This window comes from Strongylocentrotus purpuratus, unplaced genomic scaffold (genome assembly GCF_000002235.5).
Source record: "Strongylocentrotus purpuratus isolate Spur 01 unplaced genomic scaffold, Spur_5.0 spur5_scaffold_12, whole genome shotgun sequence".
Lineage (NCBI taxonomy): Eukaryota > Metazoa > Echinodermata > Echinoidea > Camarodonta > Strongylocentrotidae > Strongylocentrotus > Strongylocentrotus purpuratus.
Window position 1 is genome coordinate 960,583 of NW_022145597.1, and position 27,171 is coordinate 987,753.

A 27,171-nucleotide genomic window follows, 5' to 3' on the forward strand; every position below is an offset into this window, starting at 1 on the left:
CAGTAGTAGGGCGAACCCTGTTATCCATATAAATGATATGCCATTAGTTTCTGATTATTTAAATTGTTGGCTGTGTGTCGATGATTCCAACCTATTTCATACTTTACCAGATAACCAGGGCAAATTTGATGTAAATAAAGTCAATAACAACATACAGATAATACAAAAATGGTGCAATGGTATCAAACTTGAAATTATTTAAATTGGTGTACACTTTTTATATTTTCATCTCAAGGTCCGACTTCATAAAGGAGGTTTACCTTAATCCATAGTTTAAAGAGGCTGTAGCATGTGAAATACTGGTTGACGCCATCTTCGTCTTCTTTTGGACAGCTGCAAGTAAACGAACTGCACTGAGGTAGAGGTTAGTGAGTAACTGGGTCAACGCGCGCTAGCGTTTGCGAAAGGCCTCGAAACACACCGAAGTTCTCCTCACGCTTCGGTTTCGCGTATTTTGCACGCACCTGAATACTGCGGTCGCGTCGTCCGTAGTCGTATTATATCCGATTGGCCCCGAGGGCCACGGGAAAGACACATGTTCTCGTCATGCTACAGCCCCTTTAAATATACATAATTTGAATGTTTTTTAATCAAAAAACCATATCAAATCAAATCAAATCAAATAATATTGATGGATGCCTGTCCTTGTCAAATGGGTGGCAACAATACGCTACTATTAATTTTCGTATGTGTATACTTATTTAGACCACGATAGAAATCTACATCGTAAATTAGAGTAGCGTTTTTCAACCCTTTTTCAGAAATAAAAAAGCTTTGTGTCACCCAAATACCATATTCATCACAGAATATTACTCGTGCATCACTCTGAAACTCGTCGAGAGAGTCCAAAATTTTTACCTTTTTTATGTTACACAATTATTCTGTAAATAACAAACTGGATAAGATATACAATAATAAATGCCAGCACTCTGCTGTAAAATTTACATGAATATAAGGATATCTCTATGCCCGGATTTTCCCAGTTTCTAGATGTTACGAGTGAATGAAGCGAACAAGCGGTAAAATGTAAGTTTGATCATATGTAAGAAATACAGACAAACGGACATACGGGCATCTAGCTGTGGGCAAAAAAGTTGTTTTGGTGGAAACCAAATCAATAACCTTGTGTTGTTATAACTTTTTATTGAAAAGAGATATCAATCTTTCCTTTTCACAGAAATTATCCTTGATTATGGGCTAATTCCTGAAAACTTAAAACTAAAAATGTACCTCTCCAATTTTGGTTTATGGAAAATAACGTTTATTGATAAAATTCAATATGTCGAAATTTCATTTTTTACTTAAATTCGCGATATTGATTAATCCCAATTTTTTGAAATCTGTAATAAAATTTAGATAATTTAATTTTCATTTATATGACACCAAACTCATGATAGTTGAAGATTCCCTTAAAGGTACTATGTCCCATTTGCAGGTCAAACAAATAAAATGTTGAATTCCAACGGCGTTTGAAAGACAATACTTATTTAGAACTTCCCTCAAAACGAAAGGGTTTGAAAATGGCTTTATTTTGGGGGAAATTAGTTGTCGAATCAACATAAGTGATTGATCACTTAAGTAATAGTCCGATTTTCAGACCCTTGTACCGAATGGTCGTACGTTTTGCGTTGCACAAAGATTCAAGCAGTTTAATTTTGGCCATTACAAGTAGTGGGCTATTGACGAATGCTTATGTACCTGTTACAGCTCATTTTATGATTGTTATCACCAAAGATAAAAGATGTCAGTCAGTCACTCAATACTGTCTGACAGTGAAGTCTAGAAAGTAAACAGGTTAACTTGCATAATTTGAATACTAGGACACTGCTAACGTTTAAATTTTACAGATAGGACATACATGACATATTCATGTGGGGCCGCTTTTTTGGACGCCCCCTCCGTTTTAGGAGGGTTCGCTAAAAAAAAAAAAAACACCTCTGAAATATTGTCTATTATGATAAAATCTTTCGAATAAACAAGATGTGCTTTATGCGGTAGTGGCAGGCAACTCAAAAACTAAGCATGATATTTTACTTTGGCCCTCCGCTTAAAATGGGGACAAATCAATTGCTCACATACTTTACAAATTACAAAAGTTAGTAAGGGTATGAATAATTTAGTTGTTAACTGTATGTTGTCATTCCACACGCATGAAGATAAATCATCATCAGATAATGTGAGGAGGCGCGATAGCTCAGTTGGTAGAGCAGTGGTCTCGTAATCCGGTGACCCGGGTTCGAAACCAAGTCGATGCGCTAGTGCCCTTTGGTAAGGCATTTATCCTCATTACTAGATCCCTCGGAGAGGACCTACAGCCATCGGCCGTCTGGTTACTTACAAGCATTTATGCTTTCTTTGCAGTCAGGTAAAATAAACACCACCATTCACATTATGAATAAGTCATTTCATGTTCTCCAAAATGAATTTGTGTCTTTTTACAGGATGCGCATTTTGAATGGAAACACTATACATGTACATTTACAGTATACATGTACTGTACATGACAATTCTGACAGGTATTATAGCAGTATTACTCAATGGGCCAAAAAATGAAATGCCCCCACCCCTTTAATACTCAGATTTTTGTCTAAAGAGTGAATATTACGTTAGGATGAAGAGCACCGAAATAAAATGTTGTGGATGGCTTCTTGAGATGAAGAAATGGATTACAAAGCGGTGAACACTTTTTTTGGAAGCGACATGGGGGAGAGCCTTACTATACGTCACCCTATATCATCTCTTTAATCTGCAGTAATATGTTTTATTCCTACATCGTGTTTTGTCCTGGTTCATTTAAATCTGAATACTAAACAATTTGAGAGTGGTAAAATTCCAATGTCAATTTTTCTGCCCATTTTTCTATTCTTTGTCATTTTACACATAGCGAGAGAGAATACACACACCAAGAGAGAAGACAGAATGCACATGGCGCTTTCTACAGCGGTGAAGGAAGGCGATCTTGTAGAGACAATGTCTATTCTTAAAGACGAGACAGATGATACCAAGCTGGACATGCTACGCACTCTGACTCCTGACGGAAAGACATCTCTTCATATCGCTTCAGAAGAAGGGCACATCGACCTCGTGAAATATATGACTGACTTGGGGGTGGATCTAGAAAAACGAAGTAGGAGCGGTGACGCCCCTCTTCACTACGCATCTCGAAGCGGTCACCAAGATGTTGTTCAATATCTCATTGGCCAAGGAGCAGATACCAATATTGCTGATATCAATGGCTATACACCACTCTATCTTGCTTCGGAGGAGGGCCATTTTGGTGTTGTTGAGTGTTTAGTAGATTCAGGAGCAGAGGTGAACAAAGTAACATGTGATGATAAAAACTCACCCCTTCATGCTGCATCAAAAAATGGTCATCTGAACGTTGTGAAATATCTCATCACTAATAGAGCAGATATGACATTGAAGGGATATGAAGGTAAAACTTGTCTTAGTACTGCGGCTTCCTATGGTCATCTTGATGTTGTAACATACCTCTTAACTAAAGGTGCAGATATCAACGTGGACGACAACAACAAATACACACCACTTCACTCAGGATCAGAAAATGGCCACCTGCATGTTGTTGAATATCTCGTGGAAGCAGGTGCAGATATCAATAGAGCGTCTAATTCTGGTTACACTCCGCTGTCAACCGCATTAATAAAGGGACACTGCGGCATTGTGAAGTTTCTCATGTCTAGGGAAGCAGACCTTGGCAACAGAGATGACGTTGGTCCGCTTGTGCTTTCCAAAGCATCATCAGAGGGCTACCTCGACGCTGTAAGGTACATCATGCGTAAAGAAGTAGACGTTGATACTAGTGATGGAGATGGATTTACATCCCTTTACTACGCATCATTAAACGGACATCTTGATGTTGTTGAATGTCTAGTGAATGCAGGAGCTGATGTGAACAAAGCAGCAGAGAATGCCGAGACACCTCTTCATGTGGCGTCAAGTAGAGGTCATGTAGACATTGTAAAATTCCTAATTTCTCAACGGGCGAACCCGAATTCGTTTGATAACGATGGTTATACACCCCTGTACAATGCCTCACAAGAGGGTCATCTCGATGTTGTTGAATGTCTAGTGAATGCAGGAGCTGATGTGGAGAGAGCAACGGAGAAAGGCTGGACACCTCTATATGCGGCGTCATATAACGGTCATGTAGTCCTTGTAGAATATCTCATTTCTCAAGGAGCGAACGTGATTTCGGTTAATAACGATGGTTATTCACCTCTGTACATTGCGTCACATAAAGGTCATCTTCATGTTGTCGAAAGTCTAGTGAATGGAGGAGCTGATGTGAAAAACGCAAATGTGAAAGGCTGGATACCTATCCACGGGGCGTCATGTAATGGTCATGTAGATATCGTAAAATATCTCATTTCTAAAGGAACGAACCCGAATTCGGTCGATAACGATGGTTGTACACCCCTGTACCATGCCTCACACGCGGGTCATCTTGATGCTGTTGAATGTTTGGTGAATGCAGGAGCTGACGTGAAGAGAGCAGCAGATAATTGCGAGACACCTCTCTATGCTGCGTCAGGTAGAGATCATGTAGAGATTGTAAAATATCTCAGTTCTCAAGGAGCGAACCCGAATTCAGTTGATAACGATGGTTATACACCCCTGTACTTTGCCTCACAAGAGGGTCATGTTGATGCTGTTGAATGTTTAGTGAATTATGGAGCAGATATAAACAAAGCCTTAAATGATGGTTCTACACCCCTTTATACCTCATCAAGTAAGGGTCATCTTGATGTCGTGAAATATCTCATAGCTAAAGGAGCAGATATCAACATTGATGACAACAGCAAATACACACCCCTTCACGCGGCATCAGAAAATGGCCACCTTCATGTTGTTGAATATCTCGTGGAAGCAGGTGCAGATATCAATAGAGCATCTAATTCTGGCTACACTCCGCTATCATCCGCATTAATAAAGGGGCATCGTGGCATTGTGGAGTTTCTCATGTCTAGGGAAGCAGACCTTGGCAACAGAGATGACGTTGGTCCGCTTGTGCTTTCCAAAGCATCATCAGAGGGCTACCTCGACGCTGTAAGGTACATCATGCGTAAAGAAGTAGACGTTGATACTAGTGATGGAGATGGATTTACATCCCTTTACTACGCATCATTAAACGGACATCTTGATGTTGTTGAATGTCTAGTGAATGCAGGAGCTGATGTGAACAAAACAGCAGAGAATGCCGAGACACCTCTTCATGTGGCGTCAAGTAGAGGTCATGTAGACATTGTAAAATATCTCATTTCTCAAGGAGCGAACCCGAATTCGGTTGATAACGACGGGTTTTCACCGCTGTGCATTGCCTCACAAGAGGGTCATCTCGATGTTGTTGAATGTCTAGTGAATGCAGGAGCTGATGTGAAGAAATCGGCAGAGAACGGCGAGACACCTCTTCATGTGGCGTCAAGTAGAGGTCATGTAGACATTGTAAAGTACTTAATCTCTCAAGGAGTGAACCTGATTTCAGATGATAACGATTGTGTTTCACCCTTGTACTTTGCCTCAAAAAATGGTCATTTTCATGTTGTTGAATTCCTGGTCAAGGCAGGAGTTGATGTGGAGAAAGCAACGAAGAAAGGCTGGACACCTTTTCATACGGCGTCATATAATGGTCATGTAGACATTGTAAAATATCTAATTTCTCAAGGAGCGAAACTAAATTCGGTTAATAACGATGGTTATACACCCCTGTGCATTGCCTCACAAGAGGGTCATCTCGAAGTTGTTGAATGTCTAGTGAATGCAGGAGCTGATGTGGAGAAAGCAACGGAGAAATACTGGACACCTCTTTATATTGCGTCAAGAAGAGGTCATGTAGATATTGTAAAATATCTCATTTCTCAAGGAGCGAACCCGAATTCGGTTAATAACGACGGGTTTTCACCCCTGTGCATTGCCTCACAAGAGGGTCATCTCGATGTTGTTGAATGTCTAGTGAATGCAGGAGCTGATATGAAGAAACCAACGGAGAAAGGCGGGACACCTCTTAATGCGTCCTCATATAGAGGTCATGTAGAGATTGTAAAATATCTCATATCTCAAGGAGCGAACATGAATTCGGTTGATGTTGGTGGTTATACACCCCTGTACAATGCCTCACAAAAGGGTCATCTCGATGTTGTTGAATGCTTGGTGAATGCAGGAGCTGATGTTCACAAAGCAACGGAACAAGGCCAGACACCTCTTCAAGCGGCGTCCCTGTATGGTCATGTAGACATTGTAAAATTTCTGATTTCTCAAGGAGCGAACCCGAATTCGGTAAAAAGTAACGGTTATACACCCCTGTACTTTGCTTCACAAAAGGGTCATCTCGTTATTGTTCAGTGTCTAGTAAATGCAGGAGCTGATGTTAAGAATGAAGCAGAGAATGGCGAGACACCTCTTCATGTGGCATCAATGTATGGTCATGTGGACATGGTAAAATACCTTATTTCTCAAGGAGCGAACCCGAATTCGGTAAAAAGTAACGGTTATACACCCCTGTACTTTGCTTCACAAAAGGGTCATCTCGTTATTGTTCAGTGTCTAGTAAATGCAGGAGCAGATGTGAAGAAAGCACTGGAGGAAGGTTCGACACCTCTTCATACAGCGTCACAATATGGTCATGGAGACATTGTGAAATATCTCATTTCTCAAGGAGCGAACCCTAATTCGGGTAATAACGATGGTGTTTCACCCCTGTACTTTGCTTCACAAGAGAGTCATCTTGATGTTGTTGAATGTCTAGTGAATGCCCAAGCTGATGTGAACAAAACAACGGAGAAAGGCTGGACACCTGTTCATGCGGCGTCATATAACGGTCATGTAGACATTGTAAAATTTCTGATTTCTCAAGGAGCGAACCCGAATTCGGTAAAAAGTAACGGTTATACACCCCTGTACTTTGCTTCACAAAAGGGTCATCTCCTTATTGTTCAGTGTCTAGTAAATGCAGGAGCAGATGTGAAGAAAGCACTGGAGGAAGGTTCGACACCTCTTCATACAGCGTCACAATATGGTCATGGAGACATTGTGAAATATCTCATTTCTCAAGGAGCGAACCCTAATTCGGGTAATAACGATGGTGTTTCACCCCTGTACTTTGCTTCACAAGAGAGTCATCTTGATGTTGTTGAATGTCTAGTGAATGCCCAAGCTGATGTGAACAAAACAACGGAGAAAGGCTGGACACCTCTTCATGCGGCGTCATATAACGGTCATGTAGACATTGTAAAATTTCTGATTTCTCAAGGAGCGAACCCGAATTCGGTTAAAAGTAACGGTTATACACCCCTGTACTTTGCTTCACAAAAGGGTCATCTCGTTATTGTTCAGTGTCTAGTAAATGCAGGAGCAGATGTGAAGAAAGCACTGGAGGAAGGTTCGACACCTCTTCATACAGCGTCAAAATATGGGCATGGAGACATTGTGAAATATCTCATTTCTCAAGGAGCAAACCCGAACTCTGTTGATAACGATGGTATTACACCCCTGTACCTTGCTTCAAAAGAGGATCATCTCGATGTTGTTGAATTTCTAGTGAACGCAGGAGCTGATGTTAAGAATGAAGCAGAGAATGGCGTGACACCTCTTCATGCGGCGTCAGGTAGCGGTCATGTAGACATTGTAAAATATCTAATTTCTCAAAGAGCGAACCCGAATTCGGTTAACAAAGATGGTTATACACCCCTGTACTTTGCCTCACAAGAAGGTCATCTTCATGTTGTTGAATGTCTAGTGAATGCAGGAGCTGATGTCAAGAAAGCAACGGAGAAAGGCTGGACACCTCTTAATGCGGTCTCATATAGAGATCATGTAGAGATTGTAAAATATCTCGTCTCTCAAGGAGCGAACCCGAATTCGGTTGATAAAGATGGTTGTACACCACTGTACTTTGCCTCAGAAGAAGGTGATCTTCATCTTGTTGAATTTCTTATGAATGCAGGAGCTGATATGAATGAAGCAACGGAGGAAGGCTGGACACCTATTCATGGGGCGTCAAATTACGGTCATGTAGACATTGTGAAATATCTCATTTCTCAAGGAGTGAACCCGAATTCGGTTGATAACGATGGTTTTACACCCCTGTACATTGCCTCAATAAACGGTCATCTTCATGTTGTTGAACGTTTAGTTAATGCCCAAGCTGATGTAAACAAAACAACGGAGAAAGGCTTGACACCTATTTGTGGGGCGTCATTTGAAGGTCATGTAAACATCGTAAAATATCTTGTTTCTCAAGGAGGAAACCCGAATTCGGTTGATACCGGTGGTTATACACCCCTGTACTTTGCCTCAAATGGAGGTCATCTCGACGTCGTTGAATGTCTGGTGAATGCAGGAGGAGATGTCAACAAACCAGCAATTAATGGTGATCTACCACTTCATATTGCATCTCGTATGGGCTACCTTGGCATTGTAAAATATCTAATTACGAAAGGAGCAGATATCGAGGCACGTAATTCTTTTGGTTGGACAGTTTATCATTTTGCGGCAGCTGATGGTCATTTGGAATCTTTGGAATATTTCTTGAGAAACAACACTAGCGGTAAATCGGGAAATAGTCACTACGCTCTTGAAATGGGACTACAGGTATTGTGCTCTATTCAAAGTGCTATTACTTTACAGTTGGGTCGCGCCGCTAGGCGCGCTGGCAGAAATGTATCCACCAATGTGTTGTATGGTGTCTTCTTGTTTGCTGTCTCAGAGGGAAATATTGAAACAAACCGGGTTCCTCGAGATGAGTTACCCGATTTATGGCTTTCAGATTCACGAGAAAGGATTTACAGCATACTTATTAAAGAATGGAGTTTAAAAGTTGCCTAAAATGAATATTCCTTAATTAAACCTTTTCCACACAATTTTAGAAAGTTACTAGTTGGGTCCATGAGCTACTGTTTTTGATGGACTCAATATGTTCAAATAGGCATGTTACTAAGACATTAATGTAATCGAAAACCTGCGTAAAAATTGAATATTACTTAATTATATCTCTTTCACAGAATTTAAAAAAAGTTACTATTGAGTCCACGGATTACTGTTTTCATAGACTAAAGGCATGTTATTGAGACATAACTGTAGCCGCGGACAACTACCCCCAGGACGTAACTGGGAAATAATTGTCCCAGTAATTATTGCCCTGTGTGTAGTTGCCCTTGGTTTAATTGTTCTTGAGGGTGATTGCCAGAGGGGGTAGTTGTCCGTGAATGCCTACAGTCTTATAGATGTCGAAGTTACAAGCCTGTGGTCGATTCATTAATTTGATGTTAACAGATTTGAAAGAGTGGAAATAAGAATATTAACAAAACCACGTAGGAAAAATTGGCGTTAGTGTTATAGAGTCAGCATTTATCTGAAAACATGGAGTCCATGAGAACACCGAATAACTTTCTAAAATTGGGTGGAAGAAGTTTAAATAAACCATTTTTCAACTTGTCACAACTTTTAGACTTCAATCTTTCATTGTTATAGTTTAAATCTTTACTTTAGTATCTGAAAGCCTGAAATCGGGAAAATAATACAGAAAGGGACGCGTTTTTAACTTTCCCACTGATTCACAAATTTGGACACTTCATACACAAAAATGGTGGCTAATTTCGGCCAGTTGGTCAATATAAAAAACGTGTACGGCTTGTAAGCAAAAGCGGTGGTTAATACGTGATATAGTTTTCAACATGCATCCCATAAGGAATATGTCCACTGTGTTCTTTAAAAAAAGGATCGACTCGACGTTGATTTTTAACCTACCAATTTATTCCTTTAAAAATGGTCCAGTCCCTCTGGACGAAAGCAAAACACAAAATAAGGAAACACCGAATCCTATACCGGAAAGGACATTACACATTGTTCTAATGTGTGCGTTTTTAGCACAGAATTTGGGATTCGGACTGGCTTATAGGATCAGGATAATAGGCTAAGTGAGATATCACTTTATTCAGCACAGAGCTTCTCAAATCTCATCGTCCCGAAATTAATATTGATTTCTAGCAGTGTTGAAGATATGCGTTAAAAGAAATATCTTCATTAAGTTCTTATGTTAAAATTTAAATCTTATTGTCGAATAAATAAATACAAACAAGTCAAAGATATTATTCTATCAACACAATGATCATACAAGTGAGTAAGCATTCTATATTCTTCCTGATTGTCTCTTATGTAGGGCAAACTGTTTTTATCGATGAAATTATAGTATGACTACATGTATATTATGGTAGACCAACTCAAAATTGTAGGCAGTGTACCAATATTATTTATCGTACAGACCTTAAACGAAGTCACGCCACTTATGGTTGCCGCTAGGGGAGGACATCTGGACTGTGTACGTCTGCTGCTCGAAAACAATGCAGATATTGAGACAGAAGATGCAGAAGGATGGACAGCCTTTCATTATGCTGCATCAAGGTGAGCTGTTTATACAACATTTGTCCTTCTTTAATAGTTCCACCTATTTTCTCCATGACTGTATCACAAAATATGATTCAACTGTATTGTCGATTTATTCAACATAAACATTCGTCATTTATATCATCAATGCAAAATGATATATTTCATTTTTTCTTTAAATGATTTCATAAAATATTATGTATTTAGGTCCCATTGTATCGGTAGGTTTATTATTGGTTGCATAGGACATTTAGATTTGTAAATGAAAGAGACACAACTGAAAGTTCCGCTACAATTACATGTCACCTTTTATACAAACATTTTGGGGGCAAGAAACGATGCGAAAATAATTATGTAAGTACATCTCAAAGAAAAAAGAATTTCCTGTGTTATCTTAGAATCATGCTATAAGTAAATAAAGTCAAAAACATTGACAGTGTTCATAAATACCTCGAACATAAAGTTAGTACAAATATATACATTAATGCGTGTTATGCTCTATTGTTTTATTAAAGTGGGAATAAAACAATAATGAAGAATCTCCTGGATCGGAGAGCAATTATGAGCACGAGACTTTCTAGAAGAGGCCAGTCACCATTAAGTATTGCACTAAGCTCTGGCAAAGCTGATACTGCACGGGTTCTTCTTGATAAGGTACTTGAAGTTGTAACTAATTCAGCTTATTATGTTAATTACAATGACATCTGATTCATAACCATCACTCATACTATACATTCTCTCCCACTACCTGTAATATTTACAACTAATCAACACCAATACCCCCTTAGTTTTACTGTTAGGCCTCCAGATAGCTCTCGGGAATAATGTCTTCCCTTTTTTATGATGGTGATGCCGAGCCAATAGTCCTTGTATAATACCTTAAATGATAGACAACAATGACTTATCTACCAAGTGTCATCATTTTTTATGTCTTCTACTCTATATTATGGATAGTGTTATCATATATGTATATATATATATATATATACATATATATATATATATGATGACACATGCGTGTTTGTCGAATACATGTATATTGAAGGAATCAAAATTCATAAAAGGTTACACCATCATTGCGTGACAATATTTGAATTCCGTCATTTATTTGTTTATTTGTGGGTTTCTTCACAGGATGCAACATCAATACATCACAGCGACAGTGATGGTCTAACACCCATACACCATGCTACCGTAAGCGGGCTATCATCAATCATTGAGGAGTTGTTATCACTAGGTGCTGGTGTAAATCCTCAGTCACATGATGGCCAGACACCCTTACATGTTGCCATCAGACTATGCCACTGTAGGAATAGACAGGTTGAAGTGACGACAGCTTTGCAGCAGGTAACGTATTTTTTAACTTTGAGTTTCTTCTGTTTTAGGTTTTTCTTTACAGAGACCTGTTATTCTTGCTAATTGGTGCACGTATATATGTCCGTGCGTGCGTGTGTGTGTTTATGTGTGTGTATGATGTGTTTATCCTTTTTATAAACCGATTCTCTGAATATCTGACTGTTCAGGATACGGGAAGGACAAGGAGAAACTTGATTATGAACATTACACTATGAATATGACGGACAAAGAAAGAGGACAAAATATGTATACAGTTTCTCATTCTACCCTTTGCTGTGGTAGACAAAGGAACATCCATTCACTGCTATTATGTACAAATGTGTAGAACAGGTGAATATGTATGTGACACCTGTTCTACACCCAGGTGTTAAATGGGTACCCGGTAGGATGCGAAAGCTAATGTGCTTAGATTAGCAAGTGTGCGCTTGTAAAAATGACGCCTGGCTGAAATGCTCCCCAGGAAGTGGAGAATGTGCATACATTGTGTGCGGGTAAGCCTGAATCCGATGACCGGGGTATTAATATATATATCTGTAAGGCGCTTTGAGAGGTCATTCGGTCCTGAAAAGCGCTATATAAGAACTAGCTATTATTATTATTATTATTATTATTACACATTTTTACATAATAGCAGTGAAGGGATGTTCCTTTATCTACCACAGCAATTGTTGAGGGTAGAATGAGGAACTGTATATTTTGTGCTTTTTCTTTGTCCGTCATGTTCATAGTGTTATGTGTATATTCGTGGGTATGTGCGCGCGCGTGTGTGTTAGGTCCACGTTATTAAATAATAACTATTTACAGAGGTTTAACATTAGTAACATGCTTAACCTCTCCTTTTTAAAGTTATGGTTACTTCTTTACAATCTTTTCACTGACTCACTAGGTAATTTGTGTGCGTATGGGTTGTGCATGTTCGAAGATATGTGGGCGAAGCCATCGAGTGACGATGGGGCGACACGCTTATTCATATAGACATGCAGCTTTATTACCATTATTATTATTATTATGTTTATTATTAATAGTAGTGGTAGTGGTACTAGTAATAATCCTATTATAATTGTTACTGTTTTCATCATCATTGTCTTTGTCATCATCTTTTCATGTTAGAAGTAGATAATGCCATGTAAATAGATTGCTGCAAGTATAAACCTAATACAATCATAAAAATCTTATTCTCTGTAATCGAAAATGTAGAAAACATGTAGGAGTGTAATAAAAACACTAAGTTGAGACATTTTGTATTTGTTTGTTTGTTTGTAAGTTTCACAATAATTTAGTTCCTGCAGTCAGAAATCATAATACCTTATCCTTCTCATTAATTAACGAAAAAGATACAACAAGAGAGTGATGATGACATATCCCCCGCGGAGGCTCTGATACAATTCCTTATAAATCAAGGATCCAAGATCGACATCAAAGATGACAAAGGCTTTACCCCGGTACAGTCTGCCAGAGATGAGCGCATTAGGCAAATGGTATTACGGAGGTGAGAAAATCATAGGAATTAGTTAACAAGGCTCCGTAAAATACGATTCTGCTTAAAAATTATTAAAAATAAATACATCAACTCAAGGAAATAAGATATAAGAAATATAACCGTATAATCTATGTACAAAATTCCTACAATTATTGCGTGGCCCAGCTGATAGATTGATGGATTGTTCATGTAATTTGTCGCTTTCCTATGATATTTTGCTGCAAACATCAGTCCTTAGAGACAACAATTCTTATTGTGTATTATATGATGGTATTGAAGACATTATAATCAACAATGTTGACACATCACTGTAATATAAAACAAGAAATTCTATGACGTAAAACATGGATGTACGATAAGTAATATATCCAGTTACAGATAGACTCGTACAACTTTTTTGTTTTTTTGTTTTTTTGGCAGCTTATCCGAAGATGATGTTCATGCACTCCGCGGTATGTATTATATTTGATTTTCAATGGCTTTACTTCTCACTGACATTATTCAAAATCCACTGTTTTCCCCTATCTGGTTACTTTCCCCCTTTTTTTGGTATGAAACAAATATAGATCTACCGATTGCAAGATCTACTGAGAGTCATCGTAATATTGGCTGTGAAGGAGGTATTCTACATTTGGATAGCTGTGACGTCACAATGTCGATTCCACCAATAACAGTGCTTGCTGGCTCTTGCCACGATGTATCTATATCTGTTGTAACTGATGAGCCCCCAACTATCAGAGAGAGGGAGTTTATTACAGGCCATGGCTTTGGAATCACATTTCCTGCACAGTGGCGCTATTCTAAGAACCAGCCTATTACGTTAAGTCTCCCTCATGCCGCAACATTGCTGAAGTCAAACGATGTTCATGCTGACATTATCTGGAAAGAAACTAAGTCAACCTCAGGTAAGTTGTCAATAGGAGGATTCAAGGGTGTTGTAAACACAACATAATATTTTTCAGGATTTACAACGTTAAATTCAAATGACTCTTATTTGGAGCAGTAAAGGTGTTAAGGGTTTACCTTATGTAAAAATGCACTGTCTTTTTAAAAGATTATTCTTCATACATTCCTCACTCACCTATTTATACAATTTTTAAATCAAAATAATGTCCATTTCTTCAAGTTATCATTAGCTTACCTAATGCGAACGTTGTAAACGATGCACTTAGCAACAAATTGAAGAATTGTGGACGTCATCATATCAATTAGGGTCATACAAAAGAAAGGAAACACATTTAAAAACATATTTTTATTTGATTTTTTTGTGTCAATATGCAACTGTTTACAGTTCACCGTGAACGGTTCCTTGAATATGGTAATACACAATGTATCCTTAAAGAAAGGGACATCAAGCTCGTCATAGATGCCACATCTGTAATTCAGGACAAGGTACAGCTTTGGATACCGATAAAGCTTCAATATCAAATTGGTGGTAAACGAATGGTGTGCACCCCTTTCCTTCCCAATGACATGGCACATGGAGAAGACATCACACTCCGGATGTACATACATGAAGACATACCTTACATTCTTCAGGTAATTTATATATATATATATGAAACCGCTTATTGCGCTACATTGCTTTCACGGTTATCATGGGAAATTCATTTTTAAATACTTCACAGAGTGCCAAGTCTATAATTGAAATCGAGTCTTTTTGGTTTTTAAACATTTTGTAAATGATAACATTAAAATATTCAACTTTTTAAGACGACTCTAGTCACATTTGTTGGATGCTGCCTATGCAGGCCTATTATTATGATATATATTTTGATGATAGAATGGCTGAATAAGAAAATATAACTTTGTATACGCATGGCATAGCTGCGAATAGTTAAATATATCATGTAATAACTTTTCTTTTAAAATCAGTATTTGAAAAAGTCTAACGTTTGGCTTTAATCTTGCAATTTTCTCTCTCACACAGTTTTATCCCTTTAGGTATTATTAGTGTTAAAAAAGAAATGTTAAACAATGATGTCTTTCTATTTCACCTCCAATTTCAAGAGTAGCATTTCTTACCAATAAAGAATTACATCACCTTGCTCATGGTGTTAAAAGGACATATTCTGTATCCTTTCAAAATTATGTCGTGAACATGCATGCTACATCTCCTAACTGAAAGGTTACAACGTGTTGTTGTAGATGGAGAGTCATCTGAATGGGTTCCAGTCACCTCTGGGGTACCGCAGGGCACAATTCTCGGCCCACTTCTGTTTATATCCTTCATCAATGACATAGTAGATGAGATCTCTTCCAAAATCTGACTCTTTGCTGATGATTGTCTTCAATACCGTCCGATCACTGATGTCACTGATAGCCAAGCCCTACAACAAGATCTCAACAGGCTGCATTCATGAGCTAACACATGGCAGATGAAATTCAACACCGAGAAATGCTACCACATCACATTCTCCCTACGTCGGAAAGCCATCACCACGACATACACGCTAGGAGACACTCCTCTTGCGTTGGTAACAGATCTCCGGTATCTAGGACTGACTTTCTCATCCAACTTGTCCTGGCAAGGCCACATGAACAACATCACATCCCAAGCCAATCGGATGCTGGGACTAGTCAGCAGAAATCTCCGCAAAACCTCACAAAAGATCCGCCAACAAGCCTACTTCTCTCTTGTTAGACCTCATCTGGAATACTGTTGCTCGGTCTGGAACCCTCACACAAACAAGCATATATCCAAAATCGAGGCGGTACAAAGGCGAGCAGCAAGATTCACCCTCCAGAGATATCGTCGTATGGCCAGTGTCTCGGCCATGATTCAATATCTGAAATGGGAGAGTCTGGAGAAGAGAAGAAATGCTGCAAGCCTCCACCTCATGTACAAGATCCAAAACAACACAGTAGCCATCAATGCACACCATTACACAGCACCCATGATTGCCAGCAACACACGACAGTATCACTCAAAGAAGTTGCTGGCTATCCCATCCCGCATCCAGCTCTACCAGAACTCATTTTTCCCTCGGACAGTAATATGCACTTTCAAAGATCACCCTTGACGCTACTTCACTGGAGGGCTTCAAGGGAGCGCTTCCACCCAGCATATAGACCAAGAACTAGATAGTTTATTCCTCAGCACTATACATCCTGACTTATGGATCCTGCTGAGTATCGTCGTAGAAGTAGAAGTACATCGTGAAAGAAAAAATATAAAGCTATAAAAGAAAGTCATTATTTTGTCATGTGGACATTTTGTTTCCGATTCACGCAATCTGAACAGGTTTGTATTGAATGCAACGCACTTTTAATCAACTTAGGCAGATCGTAGAAGGTGAATTGATCATCATCATTACTATAATTCCAATCACTACATTTATGAGATCTCCTGTCACTGTTTTGTGTATGTTCGTAATATATAACAGAACATTCAGGAAGAAGAGGAAAATCGGCTATACCATCAAGTACATCCTGGGAGAGGTTTTGGTCTTGACCCTGAGTCAAGGGATCTCGAGCTAGAATGCAATGGGGAAAGGAAGGTAACAATTATTCTAATTCTTATAATGTATTGATGTATGTGCATTCTATTCTTTATTAAAGATATGTTTTATACGAGGCAAGAGATGCAAAGCGATTTCCCCGGGCGATTTCCTTGGTTAAACTGTTAATGGCCTTCTAATGAAAGTATGATAGTTCACTTTAGATGGAAATGTCTCTTATCTGGGCGTTGTGAGTATGTGTATTATATGTATATATATATATATATATATACATATAGAATAAGTAATTTAATGTTGATAACCCTCAAATTAGTGTGTGTCACAAACAAAAACAAATATCAATTCAGGTATTTATTTGGCGTTGTAAGTGGTTCTATTTCATTAAAAGTATAGGGTATGTGTCCGGGATGCATTTTGGTTCAAGTAATTGTCTACAGTAATTGTTCGGATTAGGTCTGAATTTTGTGTTGGGCACATGGCTGAATTCCATAAGTGTCTTATCGACCACATCGTACTCTAAACTGGTTCAATGATGTAGGAAGAAATAAACAATAAATATTATAAATATGATATTTTATCAGATCATCTGTACGAAAGATTTATTCAACCGGCAGAAGACATTGGTTTTGCTGCCCATCACGACGGAAACCAATGCCAGAACGCAAATTATTAACATCTCAGTTTTAGCAACAAGTACCAACCAACCAAAAACCAGCATGGCGTTCGTGGTTATACGTACTGGTTTGTTAATCTTCTTCTCCTTCCCCCTTCTTCAACTCATCTTCCTTCTCAATAGATATAAACAAAGGCGTTTATCGTTTAAACATGTTCAATTCTATCATTTTCATAAAATCGAGGATCAATGCACATTTTTCACTATGTTTATATTGTAAAATATTTCAAGTTGTGAATTTGACGAAAACCTATTGTACGGTACAATCGAGAACAAAGAACTAAATATAGTTTCGTGTATGTTATGTAATTGCCTTTTTAAACGCAATTATCATCCCCATAAGTATGCAACAAGGGAGTTTACAGATAGCACATGGTACAAATGACCCCAAATATCCACAGATCTTTTACACACGGAGAAGTTCCACTTTGAGCATCTTAGAATAATAACAGCCAAAGTCCTAGATGTACTTCATGAATACCTTTTGTTTGCCCTCTTGGAAAGAATACTTCCACCTGCGTATCTTAGAATGTACCGTTGGTGCATAAATGAATAATGTTGCATAACTTTAATGAGTGCATATCCAGTATTCATCTCTGTGGGTTTTACCTTTTTGGTACAAATGACCTTTATCTGCTCATGCTCAGACTGCAACCGTAAACTGGCTTATACGTGGAATCGAAGTTACCCGTGTACCAATGAGATAACTGTGGTCACAATTGTATCATTTCCTCCAAGGATTTTTTGCCGACAGACACTCAGCCCTAGATGAGATTGTCTCTGGATCAAATTTTGACCTCAGGTAAATTTACTCTAAGAAAAAACATTTCTACACGAACAATATTTTGTGTGTAAATCCTTGTTTGCTGATTACTATCACTACTATGCTTTTTCCGTGATATGCTCTAAAACGTTTGTGTGATTATTATTATTATATTATTTTGAGATATAACATTAACAAGATGGAAAAACATAATTAAGATCGTGTCAGATTACAAATTTGAACATCGTTACACGAGATTGATTAATAATCTGTTACTTTATTATTGAAAGAACTAGTAGAGACAAATCCAAAAGATATGAAAGTCTGGCTAAAATTAAATGCAACACTAATAGTTCAGTCATCAGGGGGTACAACTTTTGCAGTGGATAGAGAACACGCTGACATCAACATCACAAAACTTAGTTGAAATGCTTCAGACTCGGCTGAAGTATTGTCAGGCGTCCCAAAGGGTTCTGCCATAGGGCCGTTACTCTTCCTCTTTATATCAACAATATCAATGGAAACATCTCGTCGAGTACGATGCTATTTGTAGATTATTGCATCCTCTACCGGGCGATCAAGTCGACCAATGACACCCAAATCATCCATTCCGATCTGAATAGGCTATCTAGCTGGGCGGGCAATTGAAATGATTTAGTGACAAAGGAAATTCAACGTTGCCAAGTCCTCCAAATGTTCCTCGAATTTTCAAGAACAGGCTAAACCTTATCAACCGAATATACACAATGAACGGTACTACTCTCAACGAGTTAAACCGACATTCTTACTTCGGAGTTGACCAAAACTTATTGTTGGAGAACCAAGCAGATAAAGAGCTCACCAATGCAATGCTTGGGATGAAAACCATCCGGCCTCTCAACCAAGAATATTCAGAGAGCTGCATTCACTCTTTTTTTCCTCATTTTTAGTAAGTCTTCATCTTGAACATGGTAAATACGCATGTAGCATATATGATCCTTTTTTTTTAAATTAAACCAAGCACATCAACAAACCTGATGATTTGTTTAGAAAGGAGGAGCCAAACTTGTCACTGACCATTAAATGGGAATGGACGTCCATGTATAAGACTGTATCAGAATAGTGAAAAGTATTGGCAACAACTTCAAAAACGACGACCTGTGGCTGGGCACTAACCCTTCTTCAAAGCCATTCATGACCAAATCGCCATACTCAAAACTGAACTACATTAGGCGAGGCGTCAAAAATAAATATACCAGCCAGCGGCAGCTAACTGCACTTGTGCGTCCTGGCTGCATTTTTTAAATTAGCTCAGCCGGCTACCGCTGGCGGTAGGAAATGGCATTCAAAAGCATGCGCCGGCTGCTGCCTTTCGAATGGAAACCGAGCCTCAGATCCCAGCCTGGCGCAAGCCGGCTGGGTTAATAAGTGAAAAATAATTGCCCCAGCCAGGCTTCGGCCGTAATTGCAGCCTCGATGCGCCAATACGTGAGGCGGCAGCCTGCTGGTATCGATATTTTTGACGCCTCGCCTTACACAACCTCATAATATCCTAAAGGGATGCCACCTCATCTCCTCCAACATGAGATTCAAAACTGATCAACTTCTCCCCAGAACCATTCGGGCCTCGAATCTACTTCCTCCTGAAGTGGTAATCTGCAAGTCTGTAAAAAAAAAAGTTCAAGATCAGCCCCTGGAATGCAATTAAAAGTGACAATATGAATATTGCTTTCTTGACTATGTTCATGTAATTTTAAAGTGATGGGATTATACTCCAAAATGTATGAAATAGGTAACACACTCTCGAATGCAAACGCTCTTATCGGCAAACAATATCCAGCTTAGAGGATCACGAACATGAACAGAACAGACTCGAAGTCAGATATTGGAGGTAGTATCTCCTAACTGAGATCTGGATGGGATACTAGGTGACGATATTATCTAGCTTTGATAATCAGTGAAATAACGGCATTCTATTTTATCAGTCTCTCTTCTCCCTGTATTTTCATTTATAGCAAAGCCGAAGACACTCCGAGTGAAGAATTCATCACAAAAGAGATAAACACTGATCAGTACTACCATCTTGGTCTAGCATTGGGTTTGTCCTACCAGACACTTGACATCATCCAGTTCAGAAGCAGACAACATAAGGAGACTGGGGTGTATACCCCAAATCAAAAGGCTGCTATCTGCATGATCCGCTATTGGAAATGCTTGCAGCATTCCGTCTCCATAGCAGACGATCATCTAAGAGAAGTGTGGAAGTCCGTGAGCGATTCAGGAGATTCAGCCCCTGTTTTGAAACAACGACGAAGAGCGGGTAAGAGCGCACTAAAATGTTAAAACACAATTAGATTCATTCTAAAAAAGACCAGAGGATAAACAAGATTGATTGGTTGTGTGCACCTGTACGGTTGCCCCCAAAACAGCTCTCTTCAAGTATTAAGATTTAGTGGATATTAGAGTTTGTCTCTCTTATCGGTTACTGTCAACCTGTTTATATTGTAGTCAGGCATCTTCTAGACAAATTTTGTGGATTGTTGATGTTGGATCTTGCTAAAAGTTGAAGCTGAATTATTGTGAAGCATCGCCAGTTGATTTGTACAAATTAGTCTACCATTTTGACTTACATGTATACGCAGTGTCTGTAAAACCTACTGTTGGAGTGAATAGAAACCCCCTCATTCATGCTAAAAAAGACTACTTATTAATTTGAAAGTGTATTACAAAATTGCATATGACATTTAGAAAATGGTAACAACTTATTTTACTATTTAAAAGTTTTAATTGCACAATTAGAACATGTATTATTTCACGATTGTTTGAAATTAGTTGTTTAGTTCATTAGAATTAGTAATTAATATTTTTAAAAAGATTGCTAAAAGTATTGATTTCTTTATTCTTGTATGTATTTATAATTTGTAAACTGAATTGTATGAGTCTCCGGACTTTTTATTCAGTATGTTTTTATTTACAATAAAACCAGAATTGAATTGAAACAGAACCTTTAGAAACAATGAGGAATCGTACAATACAGTTTATTCTTCTAATTTAACTGATAAATAAGGTTAAACACATCTTTTTGGTTTTTATATTTCTACCTTCCCTCTAAAGAAAAGAAACATGACACAAATGTGGAAGACTTCTTCGAAGAAGAATTCCTTCGTGAAGAACCAAGAGCCATTCCGACAGTGGGCCTACATGCGTATGAGGTGGAGGTGAGTGTTTCCACACGGTAGATGTTTGTCGTTAATATTTCTAGAGACTTTGCCATCAGCATTATCTACCATGTCAACGTTACTCAACAGCCAATCAAATTAAGGTTTTCATTGACGTTACCATTAATGGTAGGCTTTATGAAACGGGCCCAAGATCTTTACCACTTATTTGTGGGCTCGACGTTAGTCTAGTCGTGATCAATGTATATTGTTTATACGGAGACCTGTATTAAAGCAGACAACCACATTTACGACTCTTTCAGCATATTTAGGTTTTTATTTGACAGGACAGAAAGATAATCTCGTGGCGTGGTGATCTACTATTAATTTCTCTTGAACTCATGTAGATGGGGAACTTGTATAGACACTGAGTTTGAATTCGAGACATTGAATGTGATGATATAATAGTTAGGAAAATGTATAATAGATAAATGAGTTTGACACTAATCTGTCCCAAATAACATAGAAGGTGTCTGCTTACATAGGAGAAACAGCAAAGGGAGTGTCATAACCTGTATTATAGATCCTCACTTAAGCCCTTCGATGAAACATGGAAGGCTCCTCCACCGGGCTACGACCCCGAGTGAGTGAATTGACTGTCAACAAGCAGTGCTGAGAAATAATTTCAGATATCAAATATCAGTCCTTGAGGGAACAGTAATGAATAATCACTTTTATGCCACAGCCATTCGAAACAACCTCCTCTTTCTCTCCTTCACCTTTCTCTGTGAAATGTATGTATCCTTCATTTTTGTACATTTGCTTTATAATGTTTCATGCTTTGAGAAGTATTGAATAAAGACTTTATTTTGAGAAAAAAGATTAACACTAGTATTGCTGTAACCCATTTAAATATGTCTAATAAGTTACTTAGCAATTGGTGATGATTATTTTAACTTCCAAAGATTCCAGGAGCAAGGCGGCACTGGGCAGAGAGCCTCTATCATAAGCGACCTAACACTCCTAGTGTCAGAAGCGACTCGTTAAGCAGGTACAAAAAATGAATTGAAATGCGTTTCAAAATGTATTATTAGTTTCCAGCTTCTATCAGATACATAACTATAATGGTGTTATGGCATTTTGCCAAAGTACAGCGTTTTAACCTAAAATATGTTCTGATTAAACGCTTTTTGAGGTAAAGTTATTTCAGATCCAGCATGGATTTGGCTTTTTTTTTTTTTAGTAATTTGCGATAAAACTGTGACCCGAGACTAAAAAGAAACAAGTTCAGATCCAAAAGAATCATGAGTAAAAGTGATTGCAGGTTCTCAGGAATAAAAGCAATGAGGCTGATGAGGCTTCCATGGGTAAACAACAGTTTAAAAAATATATATTATCGTTATTATCATAATCATTATTACCATGATCATAATAATAATCTTTTTATCATTATTATTATTACACTATCATTTTTATTATCACTATTATTATTATTATTATTATCATTATTTTTAGTAGTGTCGTTGTTGATGGTGTTATTATTATTATCAGTTTCAGCACGTTGCTGGAGGAGGAGGTGGAGGTGGAGGGTTGCTTTCCTAAACGTTGTAAGTTGCCCTGTCTTGTATTCAATTTCTTCTTCTAATTGTTGAATAACATAGGATGAAAAAGGTGTATACCCTAGTTATTTGTTACATGTAATAATTAGTAAATTTAATATATTGGGCAGTATTTCTCAATAGCATTAGGTGGGCTCGCTTCACGCATCTTGCTTTTACATGCCATCTCAACATCCAAAGGTAGTTTGTGAGTTAATTACAAGATTCTTGCAAGGAGACAATTTCTTTTTTTGTGTGTAGAGTTTTAATATGTTCGTTGAGTCTGGGACAGATATTTATAATACTGTAATTTAATTTGTTTAATGTTCATTTCAGATGGCGCACACACTCCCTATTTAGCTCGTGCGCGTAAACGGACTTTCTCAACTTCTAGACACATACCTGACAGAGTTCAAAGGTATATTTCCTGCCTTTCTCTTGTTTCAGATGGGCTCACCCTGATTACTCGTAATTAGAATTGCGAAAACTAAATTCAATTCATTTATTCCCACAAAAACCAGAATTACTGTAAAATAAGTAAAACAATGCAGAAAAAAAAAATCATCAAAATATTACATTATAAATAAAAAGATTCAGTAAAGAACAATGTGTGGAGGGTCGAAGGCCTATCAAGGGCTTATGCCCAGTGAGGTTGGGTTAAGACTTGTCTTCATATTGACGGCTTCTACACCTTCTTTGATATTATTTTCGATTTTGGATAATCATATGAAATGTCATAATAACAATCCACTGAATCAACAGATCTTTTTTTTCCTTCTTCAAAAGGATGAATGAATCACGGGTTAATAATAGAATCTTAGATTGCTATAGATAAAAAGTTTTTTTTGTCTGTACCTGGATATTCCTTGTCAATTTCCTACAATTTCTGTCTTTCCTTTCAGAGGTCTGAGTATTGACGAGCATCATGAAGATGAAGGTAGGCACCCCCTTATATATATATATATATTTTTTTTTTTGTGGGGGGGGGGGGGGGCAAGTAAAGAAACGGATGATTTTCCAAAGTGCTGTAATTGAATCATGTTTACATGTTCGGTTTCATACAATATTAATGAAACGAAATTTTGTTAAAATCCCCTTAATATAATTTAAATGCAAGATTGTCAGGTACAACATTATCTTCTATGTATTAGGCCTAAAATAAAAAACTTGTTGCATTGCCCTTTGGGTGCCAAAACATGGGTCGGTCGGTCGAAAAGGTTTTTTTTTTAAAACTTTTATTTTGTCGCCCTCTTTGGGCCGATATTTTTCAGATTTGATTTTTTTTTACCCGCCCTCTTTTGGCTAATATTTCTCAGTTCTTAACGCTTTAATACACATCTTTTTCACCTCATAACTATCCATGGTTTGCATGAGTGAGAATTTTGGAATAATTCGATTTTATGCATTTATATCCCATTTAAACAAACACAAATACATATCTTTTTATTCATTAATTTAAAAAAAAAAAAAAAAATCAATTTTTTTTTTCAAATGCCGACCGTAGATTTTCAGATTTGTGGATCGGTCGCTAAGGGCAACAGAACAATTTTTTTTATTTTATGCCTTATTGTTGATTCTTGTTGTAAATAGGGTTTTAGGCGCTATACAAATCCATAATTATTACTAGAAGTGTACCTTAATTCATTTACAGAAAGAGAGCATTCCAAGCAAGCCATTTTGGCATGGATGGAATCTGGAGAAAGAGTAAAGCCGGCGGATATCAAACCGAATGAGTACACTTCAGAACCTACATATGACGAGGGACAGATAACAGAGTCCGTTCACCATATCTTGTCACCGAGCGCTCTCCAGGATGAAATCCCAGTTCAAAATCTTGAAAGTAGGGTGGATTCGAGTGAGGATACTGGCCTCATTCGGCTTGAGAAGCTTGGTATTGAAGTGAGACTTCCAGCAAACGAAGCTTACAGCGCAAAAGATGTCACCTTCGAACCAATCCATGACATTCCACCTGAGTTGGTACTGAAGGAAACAGAAGCCATCATCACTGTCGGCTTGAGGATGTCGCCCTCTGACGCAAACTTTGACATTCCGGTGAGAGTAAGGATGCCCCATTGTGGTATATTCACAAAGCCAGAGGCTGCGGAAGTCGTCATTTATTATCGCAAGAGTGGTAAAGTATGGTCTTTCTCATTCTCTCTCTCTCTCTCTGTCCCATTCATATTGCCATTCATTAAATAAAGTAATAGATATGCCCAATGAAGTGAATTGCACAAATACAAACGTATAATTGTGGCCGTTTTTTTAATCCCCAAAACGCCTTTCAAACCCCAAGACATGACGCAGTATTAGATTGGAGGGGGAAACGAATTAGGATGACTGTTAGAAAAAAAAGGACATGGTTCCATTATGTTGTATTAAATGTGAGAACTGCGATATTTTATGATGAATTTGACATACAAGTATAGGTTTTTTTTTTTTTTTTAAATCAATGGGTTTGGGTTAACGTACGTTTACTAGATTTCTTTATTGATATTTTTGCATGGACAGCTTCTGAAAGTTTTACGGCGATTCCTTCTACCAACGGGAGCCCGCGATGTGTTGTAAGACATCGCGACCTTGATATCTACACGAACCATTTCTCCGAATTTTGGATTGTAGCTGTCTTCAGACGGATATTCATTGGAAAGCGTGTTATTTGTACACCATATATTCCTGTGTCAACTTCGAAGAATGATGAACACGAGTTGTTTGTCCATGTAAGAGATGAACACATCAGAAAACTGGAGGTTAGTTTGTTTTTTTCGTTTTTTCGTCTTCTTGATATTCTTTTCCCCTCTCTTTATCGTAATTTTTTGCTTTGCATTTAAAGTGCCATTAAAACATTCAGGTACGGTCGTGAACATTCATCAAGTTTAAGTGTAAACGGATTACATGGATGTATTGTGTATAGTGGTCCATTCAATTGACTCTCAATCGAATCGTTTGGGGGTTTGAATCCTAGACAGGCACTGACGTCGGTTGGCAAGACATTAATCCGCAATTGCTACTCTTCACCCAGATGTAAATGGGTACATGGCGAAGATAAGGTAATAATAATTGGAGGGCCCGCAGGAAGAGAAGCACTAATACTGATGTGCTTACCTTGTGGATCTACCAATAAATTGGTTTTATTTTGGGTTATTATCATGTCTCCTTTAATTATTGAGCAAGTTTGCACAATAAATTGATGTTAACAAATATTGTTATCATTATTGTTTGTACTTATCTTCATTATTAAGGCTGAAATATATCTAGTAACATTTGCAGATTCTTTTTTTCGGTATATCCTCATTTAGACCTTTCAATTTTAAACTTCAGCAGTTTTAAATTCGATATATTCATGTGTCAATGTCCCTTTTGGTCTTTGAAGGTATCTTTTTGTTCTTTCATTTCCCCCTTTCTCTCTCTAATACTGATGATATACTTTGTTGAGTGGAAATGCATTTGAACTATTCGTTATTTTTTCTTAACATTATTTTCAAGGTGGATGACAAATACATGGCTCCGATTCCCGGAGAGCAATTCTTGGTTAGGTGGCGTTCTGGAGGATTAAGGATAACTTGCAAACAAAGCACGGAAGACGACACCACGGTAACATTCATATGAGCAGTTTAAATCATACCCATGCCTTGAACCATAATGCATGGCCGTACAGAGGATTTTTTTTATGTTGGGGACCGGGGTAAAATGCAATGATTTATTGATAATTTATTACATTTTCTTCCTTCTTTTTTTATTTATGGGAACTGCCCTCTACCCTAGCCCCCGCTGCGTACAGTCATGGTTCAGTGGCACAGCAATGGCCTCGTAACTGTGAGACCCCAGGATCAAAACCGTGTCGATGAGCTATATTAGTGCCCTTTTGTGGGGCATTTATCCTAATTACTGTTATAGATGGCTTAAGGGCGTAGGTCCCCTAGTTGATAAGCATATTAGCATACACATGCTTTAGCAGTCACGTAACACAAACATTGGCAAATTATTGTTCAATAAAATCTGAGAATGTATAATATTATCCACATCTATTAGGAATAAATCATTGTCAAAATAATTCCATGAATTGGGGTAAACAAAAAATATTCCAACGTTACTAGCGACAGTGGAGATCCGTTTGGCAGCATTTTTGTCTGACGGGTTACGTACAATTTGAAGATAATTCTTAAGTCTTATAAACGTACGATTTTTTTAAAGGTTTATACTGACAAAACCCTTTTTTTGTAGACTCTACAGGAAAGTGAGATTCGCCATCTGACTGAGCACAAAGCGATGTTCACAGTGGGTCCACCAACCACAAATAAGAGTAAA

The 27,171-nt window shown here is 38.0% G+C and overlaps 2 protein-coding genes across 2 annotated transcripts; both read left to right on the forward strand.

The window, feature by feature from the left end:
* Positions 1–2,925: 2,925 nt before the first annotated feature.
* On the forward strand, positions 2,926–16,257 carry LOC105436475. Its single transcript, XM_030982507.1, has 11 exons — positions 2,926–3,820; positions 3,902–5,107; positions 5,189–7,990; positions 8,261–8,433; positions 10,277–10,416; positions 10,914–11,052; positions 11,533–11,745; positions 13,089–13,243; positions 13,655–13,686; positions 14,526–14,626; positions 15,613–16,257. The coding sequence occupies exons 1-11, from the start codon at positions 2,926–2,928 to the stop codon at positions 16,255–16,257; spliced, it is 6,501 nt and encodes a 2,166-aa protein (XP_030838367.1).
* Positions 16,258–24,523: 8,266 nt separating this feature from the next.
* LOC593853 lies at positions 24,524–26,472 on the forward strand. Its single transcript, XM_030982508.1, has 3 exons — positions 24,524–24,997; positions 25,375–25,613; positions 26,350–26,472. The coding sequence occupies exons 1-3, from the start codon at positions 24,553–24,555 to the stop codon at positions 26,470–26,472; spliced, it is 807 nt and encodes a 268-aa protein (XP_030838368.1). The 5' UTR covers positions 24,524–24,552.
* The last annotated feature ends 699 nt before the right edge of the window (positions 26,473–27,171 follow it).